General features: G+C 43.2%; 1 protein-coding gene across 4 annotated transcripts in view; it reads right to left on the bottom strand.

Annotated features, from left to right (window-relative positions):
- Nucleotides 1-14,723, bottom strand: part of plxna4 (plexin A4) — a 248,351-nt gene that overhangs the window by 212,804 nt on the left and 20,824 nt on the right. For all 4 annotated transcript variants that reach the window (XM_086202084.1, XM_086202085.1, XM_086202083.1 and 1 more), the window contains one exon: nt 1,117-2,465. In XM_086202084.1, coding sequence (XP_086058210.1) covers nt 1,117-2,361 — 1,245 coding nt within the window. In that variant the 5' untranslated portion in view covers nt 2,362-2,465. The remainder of the gene's footprint in view (nt 1-1,116; nt 2,466-14,723) is intronic.

Genomic DNA, 14,723 nt, shown 5'->3' with positions numbered 1-14,723 from the left:
ACCCAAGAACAGAGTGTTCATGCCTCCCGCAGTGCACCCAAGCTTGCTACTCTGGCCTTGTCCTTTAAAGATACACCTGGAGAGTCTAAGGTGGGGGGCTTCAATTCTTATCAATATCTGTATTGATACCCTTAAAAATATTCATCTATTATTCAGGAAAAAAAGAAATTAATATTTTGTCACTGTCAGTGCATCATTCAGAGAGTTAACGTTCACTTGGCGCCTTCCACCTGGCGCCTTCCACCTGGCAGCCAGTGGCTGGATTTAGGGAATTGAGGGGGTGGAGATTGGGTCAGTGCTTATAACCATCTCCATCAATGAATTTTGCTCATGTAAAACATTATTTTGAATCACAATCAATGAACACGGCTATGGATTTTTTTGAATAATTTTGAAAGTTGGAATGATTATTGAAGAGGGCTAGCATGTTTGGGTGTGCGCTGTAGTTACCTTGTGTGAGGAAGGATGAGGATGGTCCGCCAAAGACATGCAAACTGCATTTGTCTTTACCTAACAGGCAACATTAAGTGTGCCTTAGCTTCGATATTGTGTTCCCTCCATTAGTAGTTACCTTAGAACATAATTACACTCCTTATGCCTTGTCCACAAGCGTCTTCTTAGCAAGCAAGCAATCAAGTGATGACAAATCAAACAAGATTTTGGCAATAGTTGGTATGTGACCTACATAACTTGAAACAGCAAACAATTCATATTTGGGGAACTTTTGGATTTTAATAATGACAGGAGTCCTGTCTTTGAACTGCTCATCTCCATTGCAGTACTGATGAGCTCTCAGTGCACCGATTTTTGGGATTTGAAAAATTTGGAAGCGGGTCCTAATGGGACAAGGTCTTAATCCAACCTCTAGTACTGCAACTAAATTATGAATTCTAATTTTCAAAAAAAAACTACTAATACGAATACTAACACTTTCAATTGTTTAGATTCTTTTTCCTAAAAAGGGATTGAATGATAAATGTGACTTTAATCATAAATATACAGTACTACCCCTTCTGTTCTGTTACGACATTGCAAGATTGCAAGAAAAAAGCTTGTGTTTGGCTACATGTGGGTGAAGGTCACAAAAATGTGCTTTACATGCATTCTTGTACTCACCGCACTGCTGCAGGGAATGTCTTTGACTTTGAGCCAAGCCAGGTCCAGCGTGCCCTCTCCCTTGTAGCATGACTGCAGCCTCTCCTTGATTTTCTCATTTATTTTTCGCAGAGAAAAGACACACAAAGCTGAGTCCTGAGAAGCCTGGCGTGGACGTCTCTTCTGACCTTTTGAGAATACGGCAAATAGTACATCATCATCTGGTGCCACGTCAAGTGAGCGTGCCAAGATAGCACCCGCTTTGGACAAGAAAGCCGCCTCCAGTAACCGGTACTCCACATTGCCACTTATGCATCCAATGGGCACCTCCACATAGGAGTTGAAGGCTGTGTCGTTCTTACAGAGGCGGACTATCTTAGAGGTGTAGACCTGTTCTCGACCTGCAGAAGAGGATCCAGTACTTTGGCCACCACCCATTTCAGGTTGCAAAGTCAGGAAGTAGACAAATTTCCCACTGGCAAAGCCATAAATGTAATATATGTCAAAGTCTGGGATGACAGTGAAGGTGTCTGAAGGGATCTTTATCATTGAGGCAACAAACTCATCATGGTAGACATAGGCAAACATGCCATCTTCTTCGGAGTTTCTGGCCAACTTGCGACTAGAGATGGTGGGGAAGTACTCTGGCTTGCCATCCACTGCTGTGGCTACAAACAGCATGTCTGGAGAAGCACTGCCATATGAAACAATGACACCAAACACAGAGCCACTCTCATTAACGCCAGAGAGGTAGTGCTCCTTCTTGTGGAAGGGCTCTCCGAGTTTGAAGAGGTCATCTAGGCGAAGGAGCTTGCAGATACCCTGGTAGAGGCTGCCACACGCCAGTAGCCGGTTTTCCCGGTAGTCCATCAAAAGCATCTTGTTGACATTGTTGGTCAGTGTCAGTGGCTCACTGCAGGGCTGGACAATCCGTGGTGGGTAGCACTTGCGGTTGTCTTCATCCGGGCCTGTCTCATGGGACACCTGGACCTCCAAGCCCGGGGACAGTTTGTAGATGCGATTGACCGCTCCCAAATAAACGTTGCCATTTCGATAGTCCACAGCCAAATGGTTGAATGTCCATTCAGGGTTCTCCACACGAAATGACGCATACTCCTCCTCCTGAAGAGATGCTGTGATCACTTGGGACCCTGAACTGTGAGCCTGTGGAGCCTGTACTACTGTTTGTGATGTCACAGGAAGCGCCAAAGTGGATAGGAAGCAGCATACAAAAAAGCAGGTCCGTGTCCTGGTGAGGGACTTCATGGCTGTGCAGAGGCTGGGAGTGGTGAGGAGCGGGAAGGAGGCACAGTCCAATATTGTCGGCCAATCAGGATCAAGCCTCTCTTGAGATGGAGGACATTATTCACCTGAAAAGGAGATAAAACCAATGAAGACAACTGCAACCAGCGACATATACACAAAATAACCAACAGATTAAAAAAAATCATTATAGTATTCGTAGATATATGCTCTATCTAAGAGGACTCGCATAGATTTTCTCTGGCAGAGATTAGAGCACAAAAAGAACAGTTGGGAGAACATGTGAGGAGGTTTTACATGGGAGACACCAGAACATTCTATAATTAGACACACAATGGCATAGACCAAAAGAAAGGAAAGAGAGCGAGGTAAAGGTTTAGAAGGCAGTATGCTGACAAAGCTTTAGCCAGTAGGATCAGTCCATGGATTGAGGACAGAAGGAGTAATGCAGAGTCTCTGAGGACGTGATCAACATGGCTCTGCACCATCACTCTGCATGGACTCATGCCCCTCTCTGCCTCCTTCTTTCCTTTCTGCTCCAGCCGCTATGCACCTAATTGATTCTCCCCTTGGAGAAGCAATTTGCATGCTTTGGCAATTTCTCTCTTTTCTCCCAATAGGGCAGCTCACCTGCTGACACTGCTAGCAGAGAGAAAAGGACCTTCTTTTTCTCTTTAACATGCCTACACATACGCGCACATGCACACAGATTCACAAAGCAGGAGGTTTATGGGCAGAGGAGGAACAATTAAGGAGGAAATGCAAGTGGTTGCAGAAATAAGCTTCCCTATAGTCCTTAGGTCATTTACAGAACCTCAGCACTGTGCACTTGAATGCAGCCACAACACACACAATGAAAACGCTGCAAGTATGGGTAGAGTCCTACCGACTGTCCACATGACACTGATGATGAAGAGAAAAATGACAGTGTTTTCTGTAAACAAGGTGGTCCTGTTGGGTTGCCAGTCCTTTTTAGAACTCTCCAGTGGTAAACTGGGATTTATGGGGTGTTACTGGTTAGTATCAAGGTATTCATTTCACAAAGAGAAGATCAAAAGTTCAGTAACATGAATTAAATCTACTCTTGATTTTGTCATCAAACTGCTCTAAAGAGTGGAATGAGTCCTTAAACCTAGAAATTAGTTTTTAGGTTAAGAAGGTCTTGATCTTTATCAATAAAGCTTATGTAATTTTTCATACAACTGCCAAATACAGCCATGTTAACATCATTACCATCCCATAGCATTATAATTTTGCACAATCACAATGTTTTTCCCCCTATTATGTCAACTATGCCCATATATAGTGATGCTGCCTGACACTATCAGCCACAGCTTCCTCTGGATTCATATCGACGCAATCACCAGCTGTGGTGGCGCCAAACGCAACCTCACTGCAATCTTACCAATCTTCCCTTCATCAACTGACAGGCAGTGAGAGAAAGCGCACAACCCCTCGACACACGATAAGAGGACCAGAGAGGATGATGAGAGGGATAGAAACTGATATGGTGATAGAAAAGGTGAGGTAGGTGTGTGTGTGACTGTGTGTGTGTGTGTGTGAGTGAGTGAGAGAGAGAGAGAGAGAGAGAGAGCGAGAGAGATATTGTGTGTGTGTGTGTGTGTGTGTGTGTGTGTATATGAGTCAATCATTGCCACAGCTGGTTAGATAAACATGGAGGGGGAGTAAGTTGGAAGAATGAAGGGAGAAACTGGCTTTTGACAAAATAATGATAATTACATTATTATAAATGGGCCCTACGGTGAAGTGATATTACTTACTTACTTAGGGTTTATTTGACAAGGACAGATACAACTCCTGTGGACTGTGCACAATCCAACAGAAAGTATCATCGCATTTAGAGCCTTAGCTAATTTCCAATGCCTGTCCCTAAATCCCTATTATAACCAGCCCTAAAACAGCATTGTTTCAAAAGCCCCGATTCAAACTAATATGAGTGGATATCGTCTTGCATTTACATTTAAATATATTTGTGTTGTGTTGTGCCCCCCCCCCCCCCCATCAGCCAGGCAGAAAGGATGTAGTGTAACTGCTTCTGCTTTGATATGGCAGTGAGCCTTAATGCTCCATTAAAAATAAAAAGGGAAGCCACACATTAATCTCAGGCAGGGAACATCACCGGTGCTCCCTCATCTCCTTCACCTAACAGGGTGACACTCAACTTTATTTAGCAGTTACTATTAATATAAGAAGATTGGGGGGGGGGGGGGGGGGACGACATTCAGCTGTCATCATGAATGCTCCTAACATCCAAAACAAAAGCGCTTCAGTTTTGAGTTCTCTCCCTTTGTCTTACATCAGCAGTGGTGGGCTGCAATAGCCTGCTGAACCTGTTGGTGAACAGCCATTATTCTCTCTGATGAGGCAGGCGGCGTTGGAGTTTGTCTTTCACTGTTTATGATGAACGGTCAATTGGATTTTGTCTTGGTTCTATATTTATATAGCAAAATTAATCTCCAGCCACATGTTGGCCTGTTGTATGTTTTTCCCTCACCTGCCACTATACACACATATTAAAATAAATAAGATGTGATATTGGTGGTAAAATAATAAAGCATTGCTATGACAAATGAAAGAGAGTAAACCCCCCCCCCCCAAAAAAGCAATGACACCATGTTTTCTGGACTAAATGATATTTCACTAACTTCTCTGGTAACATAGCTATGAAAAGAGGTGGCTGCAAGTCTTCGCTCGGTGACTTCAATGTGTAGCTGCATGGCTGCAAGCTGCCACATTAACTTAAACATCAAAACGCACAATCACACATGTGTAGCCCCATGGACATTGGAGATGAGATTAGATAAAGCTTCATTAATCCCCATGGAGAGAGGAATTCATTTGATACAGCAATAAAAGAACTTGACCTACTAGTGATACTAACATGGTAGTCATGCACTAAAATGTTTGCTCTAGGAATTAATTAATAGCACAAGGAGATAGAAAAAAAACTGTTTTAAAAAGTGTCATAGCACAAGGTTGAAACATAAGATACAAACCCCAGAAAGACTAAAAAAGATTATAAAAAAGTTTTAAGAATAACAGCCAATGTTTTTGACAGGACATTTTATTTTTTCCCCACAACATTCTTCCCAAAACCAGATAGTTAAAATTCTAAAATTGTTGAGAGACAAGAGATGACCGATTTCCAATAAAACATTTACCGCTAACATTTAAACCAAATTACATGTAACCATTAAAAAAAACCTTAAATCTTTTAAATATTCCCATTAACCATCATTAGGCAATATTAGCCAACGCTGCCTTTCCCTGCAAGCTGGGATGATAAATAAATGACATAAGGGTAAACTAATAAATAAGAGAGTCACTACACGAGACTCATAGGCACTAAGTGGCTGTGATGTAGTGAAGGGATGGGTGATGCTGACGGAGATGTTACAGTAAAGAATGCTAATGACTTCTTGATCAACACCATATCCCTGTCCCTGACGCACACTTGCAAAGTTACTGGAACTGTTGGGGGGGGGGGACACGAGTGTTTGTGTTTATGTGCTTAACTGAGCTCAGTTGTTATAAAAAAAAAATAATAATAATTGCAAAATTTCCGTTCCGTTCTTAATTCATGTTTTTCTATGCTCTTAACCAGCCAGGGGGATACATTTTCATTAAGTGAACGTTTATCAGGTGGAAAGGCACCACTGTCATTAGTATTTATTCACAGACGTATAAAATGTTTACAAAAAAATCTTACATTTACAGTATTCAAAAAAAGAAAAACAGCCTATCTGGTTTAAAAAAAAAAAAAAAGCTGCAAATCAGCCTGTTTGAGTATGTCAGATGCTGAAAAGCCCATTTCAGAGACAACATTATTAGCCAAAGCTATTAAAGATATGTCAGGAGCCATTTTCCTTTGGCGATGATGGCATAATGGAGAGCAGGGGCAAGACATGATAATTGGGGGAGAAAACAACAACAAAATTTTTGAATGTTCAAAGTTGAAGATGAAATGAAGAACAGGGGGCATTTATGTTGAAGAAATGATAAAGAAGTGTCACTGACTTTGGTAAACAGTTTAACAGTGTAAAAATGTGCAAAAAATAACTATCACATGCATAAAAACACTATGAGTCAAATGGGATTAGGAGATTATGAGTAAGAAGTAGGGTAATTACACATAATCCTCCACATTCAGAAAGACAAAAACAGATTTTTTTGCCAATTTATCGTGGGTAATCTGTCACAGGGTGAATGGAGGTGAATAAATGACAAACACGAGTTCACACATTCAAAACAATTAACTCAACTGCAGACTGCAAAAGACAAACACAGTGATTTACAAGACAGAGGAGGAAAGTGAAGCTATGAAAAGAAAAAAGGGTGATAGGTAGATGAGGAGGTGTGAAGAGTATGTCAGGCTCCAGCAACAAGAAGGTCACAGTGTACTTCAAATGGAGCAAAGGAGGAACGGATGGAGTAGCAACAGTCAGAAAAAAAGGGGTTGCACTGTGATGTAGTAGCTGGTGTACTTGTAGTAGTTTTGTAGTACTTGTAGTAGATAAATGTGTTATGATACCAGCACGTGACTGGGATTCAGCAAAGAGAGCAACAACAAGTGAGCAAGAGAATGACAGAAAAGACAGAGACACTGAGGCAGATGAAGGAAGAGAGAACAAGCCAACAGAGATGTGCACCCCCCCACAACCACACACACCCCCACCCCCACCCCCACCCCCACCAACTCTCCTCCCCTGCTGAGCTCTGGCACTGATCAGAGGAATGAGCGTCACCGTGTATCGCAGCCACACACTGGGACTAGAGGAAAAAAGCGTCCCTGCACTTTGAGAGTAAAAGAATCCCAAATACACACACACACACACACACACACACACACACACACACACACAGAAACATGCAGTCCACAACACACAAGGACACACTTCAACTTCTGCTTTAAACGCTTACAAACCTGCAAGCGCACAGAACAAGAATGCCCCCCCGAAACACACACTGGCAAGTCAGACTGCTGGTGGTGGTGGCGGAGTTGTAGCTAAGGAGAAAGGATCCAACAACTAAACATACACCCTCCAATGATCCTACCCGCAGGAAGACAATCAGCAAGGGAGGGAGCACAGGAGGACTCATTAATACCACCCTGACTACATGAACACCACACACACATACAGGCACTAATCCAATCTTATATTCCATTAGAGGCCGAATCTAAGAACACACACATAAATGCAGGGACTATCTTGCTAAGTTAATGCACAGTCAGGCTACAAAGCCTACATATACTGTAAAAGCACCAGGAACACAATGCTAAGCCAACACCCAATCATTATACTGTATGTACACCCATGAATGCACCAGAACTTCTGTATGAAGCCGATACACAAACATGCTTCATGTGCACATAAATGCACCAAGATTATAGTGCTGAACTAACACACAAACAAGCTTCATACTCACATTAATACACTAGGACTATCACGCTAAACTGAGACTTAAATGAGCTACATACACACTTAAATGCACCACTAACATGAATGGCAGTTGTGGTATTGTATGCGTTCAGTAGGTCTGGATTCAATAATAATCTGAATGTAATACGTGAGTGTTTCAACACAGGAAGAGCGAACCTATGATGCGGTCTTGTTCTGTCTGCCATGAGGCTTCATACTGCACAAATTGCATTTCAGAGGCAGAGCTGTTTGTGCACAATGTTCTTAAATTATGTCCTTTTTGGGTTTTTTAAATTTACTTCCAACCTTGTGCTACAGCCTGCAATGAAATGAATGAAAGATTTGCAGCTTTATTTCTGTTAGGAAGACATGTTCGTAAAGTAGTGCCATGAAAAATGATTTGCGCTGGGTGTTTTATTTTGAAAATTGGCCTGATTCTCTTTCTTTCCTGTGTCCAATTTCCTGCATGACTCCATCCGCTCTGTGCAGCTTGACTCAGTTTCCATCATATATGGATTAAGTATGTATTCTCCAGAGAGCAGACAGAAGAACCACTTCCAGACCACGCGCCTGGTGGAATCAAGAGCATTATCTAGAACTGCAATGATCCCTGCAGCAGTCAGGCACAGAAAATAGAAATCAAGATGCACAGTTAACGTATTGGTGCCACCTTTACACACACACACACACACACACACACACACACACACACGTAAACCTGTGGGCAAATATAAACCTCCGTAACACTGGAGTGATCAGGTCTAACATGCCTATCAGACTGGAGTAAACCATGCTGATACACATAACAGATGGCAAACATCCCTCTCAGGAAAGTGGCAGAACGGGAGAAAAACGATGAACAGAGGAGGATCGGGAGAGAAGGCGGGGTGTCCTTGGTGTTTACATCAAGACGTGGATTAGCAGCATGGATTACTGTCACCAGATACCCTGTCTAGATCGGGGTTAGGAGGTCTAATCCGCCACAGAGCTGTTGATATTACAAAGAATGCCTCAGGATTGTACTGTGCACTGTGCGCGCGTGTGTGTGTGTGTGTGTGTGTGTGTGTGTGTGTGTGTGTGTGTGTGTGTGTGTGTGTGTGTGTGTGTGTGTGTGTGTGTGTGTGTGTGTGTGTGTGTGACAGGCAGGGAGATGTTGACATTGTGTACTACAGATGTCACAATCAACTCAATGTTTACAATCATCAGCACAACACAAATAATACAGTATCTTTATTTATTAAAAGGTAGTTTTTAAACGTGCCCCTGCTGTAAAACGTTGAAAGGAACATTTTCTTTGTTCTTTGTAGTTCACAGCAGCTTGAGAGGGTGACTGAACTGTTGTGGAGGGACAATTTCCAACAAAACTAATTCTTACAGTTTGCTAATGACTTTGTTGTACCAAATACAAAATGGAAATCCAAACAACTCGGAACAGGTTCGCTCCAAGTGCACGAGAGACCGACTGTTGCAGTGTCAGTATCAGTATGGGGCTGTTTGTCACAGGGTGTTTTGTGGATTGACCCTGCCATTCAGTGACTAAGAAAACAATAAAACCAAGTGCAGTCTTGTTGTAAACAGACATTGTGAGCATCTTCCACTGGAATGCGGTCAGAACAGGTGTGATGTCCCTCAAGACTGACTTCTGATGTAAAATGAACGCCGCATAATCCCCCAGCCGGTGCATGAAAGAAACTGGGTCAAGTGTAAACATAATTTCTGTGTCACTTTGCTTCTTTCTGCTTCTACATTTCACTCTTGGAGTATATTTTAAAAGGGGGGGTCTAGGCAAAGATTCAACAGGACAACCCCTCTGGATCTCAGAGAAACAGCCGACATCTGCCCATCTCCTCGCCTCGCTCAATCTGTTCCAATGTTTTGCTCCTCCTCCTCCTCCTTCTCCATTTTACATCTGATTCTCATCCTCCTTGGTGTGTTGGGCTTCAAACATTTTACTGAATATATAGGCCTCCACAGACTGTCAATACAGGAATAATCAACTCTGCCTTGGTTATCATGAGTGGCACGACTACGCTGCGCCAGGAGTGGGGAATGACTAGAGTCCTTAAAGGAGAGAAGCCCTCCAGCAGTCCTTGGTTCCACAGTAAGGTCAGTCAAACACACATTCTGACAAACTCTCTCTCACAAAACAAACACACACACACACACACACCCTTTGGCTAGGGATGGGTGTGTAGAGGGTGATGCAGACTGAAATTGGTGGAGTGCGTTATCATCAGTGCAGATCGAGAGGCTCTAATGTCATTAGGAGGACTGTTGAAGAGCCTGTTGGCCTGCCGTCAGCGCCTCGCTCTGATTGGGTTAGACAGAAACTGACTTCCTGAGTGGGAGGGGCCTCTGTGTTTGACAGAACACACCATGGCAACCAGGAAGAGCCACTTACAGGGTGAATGTAATGAAGCTCTGGATTCCATCCCACCAAAGACACAAAGAACTCACCAGGGAGTGTTAGGACCTTAATCAGATCAGGAGCTTCATCTGCATTTAATAATAGTGATTTATTAATTCACATCAATTACACAATAGCAAAAAGGTTTAAATGAAACTCAATGCAGGATAAACAATGACTCTAGGAGTGTTTTCACTCTAGAATTCTGTGGCGGTGACAAGCAGAGTGGAGCAGGGCTTTAATATTTCTTTTTAATCTATATTTAACAAGCAGCAGTTATTTTGTGTTAACAAAAACAGCTATCCTCTCTATCATCTCTCCAACTACCCCCTAGTTACATCCATGTTGTGCCACATAACCATTCTGCATCAAAAAGCCAAGAGGAGATATTTTGCGGCAATTACGATAAACGCAGCCAAGAATCCCTCTTTAAACGTGGAAAGACAGTTGCTTTCTGAGAACTAATTCAAAGCCCCTAGCTCCCTCGTTTTCCATTTCACTCTCTGTTCCAATTCCCTTATTCCCCACACTAACGGGCAGACAGGAATGCAGGGCTGTGTAGACAAATCAGCTCCTGCTTCCATCAGCCGCCGACTGGCATCATCTTAAGTCCTGACACGTCTTCCCTCCGTTTCTCCATCCATCCACTCTTCCTTCCCTCTGCCTCTCCTCCTTCCAGCTCTTGAGACTGAAATTTCTGCTCCCCTCCCTCACTCTCTCTCCTTCACTCTCTCTCCCAGTTTATCCCCCTGTTCCTTCCCTCACACCCTCATCTCTGGTTTCCAGTATCCCTTTTTCCTCTCGACACAGTAATTAATTATGAATTGTAGTTTGCTTGAAGCTGGAATGACTGGATGTTTTGCTGCAGTATGAGAAACACTGAAACACAAGACACATCAGTGTGGTGTGTTTGTGTGAGTGTATTTTGTTTTAAAAAGGCTTTGCTGTCTGTTACCTTCAGGGCAGGATTTTTTTACGGTGCTGCTCAATAATCGCCATGGAAGGGCTGGTGTCAATCAGAATTACAGCTTGACTGTTGCATCAACATAGCCCATTAGCTGGCAATTACAAAGAGGTGACTTATTATGTCATTTAAGCACAGAATAAGTATCGATATCTGTGACAGTCGTGTGCAGGATATGGCTCAAACTAGTCTTGCAATCAAGATCTCCGCCCACACCAGGTAGCTGCTGGAACGACCACGAGAGCGCCCAAATGCTGCACACCGAAAATGATCCTCGCCCTAAATCGTCCCTCATACCGAAACAAACATCTCAGAACAGGGAGAGAGAGCAGGAGCCCAGCGTGACAGAGGAATCATGTCCTGATAAAAGACTGTATTCGTTTTTAAGTGCTGAATATGTTTCACCACAGGGAGTTTGGGTCGTCCGGCACTCACATGCTGGTAGGACGGCACTAACAGCATGGACGAGCTGGATGCAGCACCTTTCAGTACCTACAAAGTCACTCAATGGCCCATGAAGCAGAAAATTCTCATCTTCCTGTTATCAATGAAACACAGGTGTTGGAGCTCTGAGGGCCAACACTAAAGAATATAGTAAGCGGGTGAGAGACTTCGGTAAATAATTCAATCTCATGGCTCTTTGGACTTTCAAAATGTTATCAGACCAAACAAATCAAATTATCACACTTAAGTCATCTTGTGGGGGCCGAGAGGCTCAAAAACACATATCCACTGTTTTGCAGCAGCGTCTTCTGCGATCTCTATTGGAAAATTCTTCTATCTTCACTGCAGCGAATGCCATACTTGCAATTGCATGGTCTGGTCCCCGTGATTGTCCTGTATCAAGGTCTTGGCATTCATCTGTAGGTTACGGGTACGTAATTATTTTAAACGTGCTTTGTAACTTTTGCAACAAAACCTGAGAGATTGTCATCCATCTCTACATGAGTGAAGTGTTCGGAGACTGATCTGAGTCCAGCGTCAAACGGAGCATCATCTACCCAAACCAAACTTTTCAAGCACCTCTCGTACGTCCACAAACACAGCATGACCTCTGAGATTTTAATTTTCTCGCAGTCAGGCTGTTTGAGTTGTGGCGAACAATATTTTCCTGCAAAGGTGACATCCTTTCAAGCTCATCCTTCACATTCTCCTCTCCAGCTTTCACTGCCTCTCACGCTCAGCAAAACCCCAGCGTGTCACTGCCACTGAAGCAGGTAATTAATCAGGAATTATAACACTTCAGGCCACAAATCATAATAAACAGTTTATATAAGAGTGTGGAGAAGAGGTCACGACCAAGGACAGGGAGACGAGGGAGGAGGCTATGTGATCGATGGAGTCTTGGCCAACAGTCGCCCTTAACCTGTCCAGTAATCTTATGTAGCTGGACTTCTCCCTAATGTGCTGAATCAGCACAGGTGGTCATTCTACTAAACTAGAAAAAAAGTCGCTCTGGCTTGTTTGTATTAGTGAATGAGTCCTAATTAGTGTGTTTGTTTGGGGGGGGGGGGTGCTAAACCCAGAATGCTGCAACAGTAGTCTTGCTGAATAACATCAGGGGCAAGCCAGGATAGGCCGTGTATGGTATATGAGACTTTTCTTCCATGCAAGAATTCCCCTGTTCTTCAAAAACTGAGAAAAAAAGACACGTTTGTTGTATATCCTTACAACCATTCCCCGAAACAAACAAGTATGCCTGCTTCAGTGCATGATCCACATCTTTGGCAAACCTGCCATTTTCAGCACCTTGGTGGCTACGAGCTGTTTAACGCGGAGGTGTTTGATTCCCTCGAGGGGCTCTCCCCCTAAACTAGACAAAATATAGGTCTAAACTCTCTTCTTTAAAACCCATAAACTCAAAAGTAGTGCAGCAGAACCAAAAGTTAAGGTTTGCACAATCCTCGAGTTCGGTGGCGACAGTTTGATTGAATGGAGAAGTTTGTTTTGGGACACCCGGCCTCAATCGTGGGAGGTTGAAGGGAAGCAAAAATAAATAAATAATACAGCAGCACGTGAGTCACCAGTAACAAAGAATTTCTCACAGCAACCAGGATCATTAATGATACTAGCTTTTTTAATGTCCTGCTAGCCCAGCTTTTCCTACAATAACATACCACAATATCCATTGTGAAAAAAGCAGAACAGACACACAATATTCTCCTATGCACATGTACACACAAGCCCAGAGCCTTCAGGGAAGGATGCAGAATGTTGCAGAGTTAAACTGACGCTTGAGATTTCTGAACACTTTCAGATCTTAAACTCAGGAGCAACACAATTACTGTCATCCGACAACAACCTGGCAACTTACTGCATAACTTCAGTGTAAACAGATCTGTGTACAAGCACATGGTTGCTATATAACCCTCCATGATAGCTTTAGCTTTCACTGAATCCCATCAGCACTGCTTGATTTACTCCGGGTCACCAAGACATTGATACCACTGTCTGATAGCTGGCTACGTCCAACTGGTTACAGCTTGTGTGGCGTCAGCAGTGAACCACGACTTGCTACACTGCTTCTTCCACACTCACCTACTGGCTAAAAGTCTGGGATTCTGGCTCAGTATAAAACAGAATCAGACTTGCCCCGTCACAAATGGAGCTAGTCATCTGCAATTATTGGCCACACAGACAGCTAAATTCTCACATCTGTACATTTTTCCGTCTTTCCCCCTTCTACTACAGATGTAATCCACTGATCTGATTCTCTCCAATCTTCCTCTTAAAGAAGATTTAACCTCTGAGATTAACTTCTTAAACATGAAAGCTTTAGAATTCACAAAGCTTTGTGTTGATTATAATAAAATGTTTAACTGCTGTTAATTTTCACCATAAACTCTTGAGGTTTTGCTTTTATTTTTTTTATTTTTTAGTCCAATGTGTGGGAGACACATAAAAGTCAAAGGATGTCTTTGCTCTGTGGGCTAAATTAAGCTCAGGACAAACGGACAACGAATGAACTGCTGGACAAAAACAGTCATATTAATCCATCCTTTCTGAGCCTATTCTCTCTTGCACACGCACGCACGCACGCACGCACGCACACACACACACACACACACACACACACGCGCGCGCATCTGCACATCTGCGCACCTCATCAGCAGCGGCTGATTTATTTGACCAGAAGAGCGTGGATTACCGCGTCGCTTTCTAATCCACAGCGGTGATGAGGAAGAGTCTTAAAGATCTCAGCTCTTGGCGTCACAGCTGGAAGGAGGTCAGTTGACTAGTCTGTGCCCCCCCCCCCTTTAAATATTATTTGATTTTAGTTTATTTTAGTTTATTTGAATTTAACTGACATTTAACAGGCGTTCTTCAGCACTAAAACGAGACTAAAAACTGAGCCTATCCCAGCAGCCTTTGGGTGAGAGGCGGGGTTCGCCAGTCCATCACAGGGCCAACACATATAGACAGACAACCATTCACACTCACAGTCACACCTACGGTCAATTTAGAGAATCAATCAGCCTCGTCCCCTCTTGATGTCTTTGGACTGTGGGAGGAAGCTGGAGTACCAGAGAGAACCCACACAGGAACAGGGAGA

This window comes from Aulostomus chinensis, chromosome 4 (genome assembly GCF_037954235.1).
Source record: "Aulostomus chinensis isolate RoL2024-O1b breed Wild chromosome 4, RoL_Achi_v1.0, whole genome shotgun sequence".
Taxonomy (NCBI): Eukaryota; Metazoa; Chordata; class Actinopteri; order Syngnathiformes; family Aulostomidae; genus Aulostomus; species Aulostomus chinensis.
This window is presented reverse-complemented; position numbering and strand designations above follow the sequence as displayed.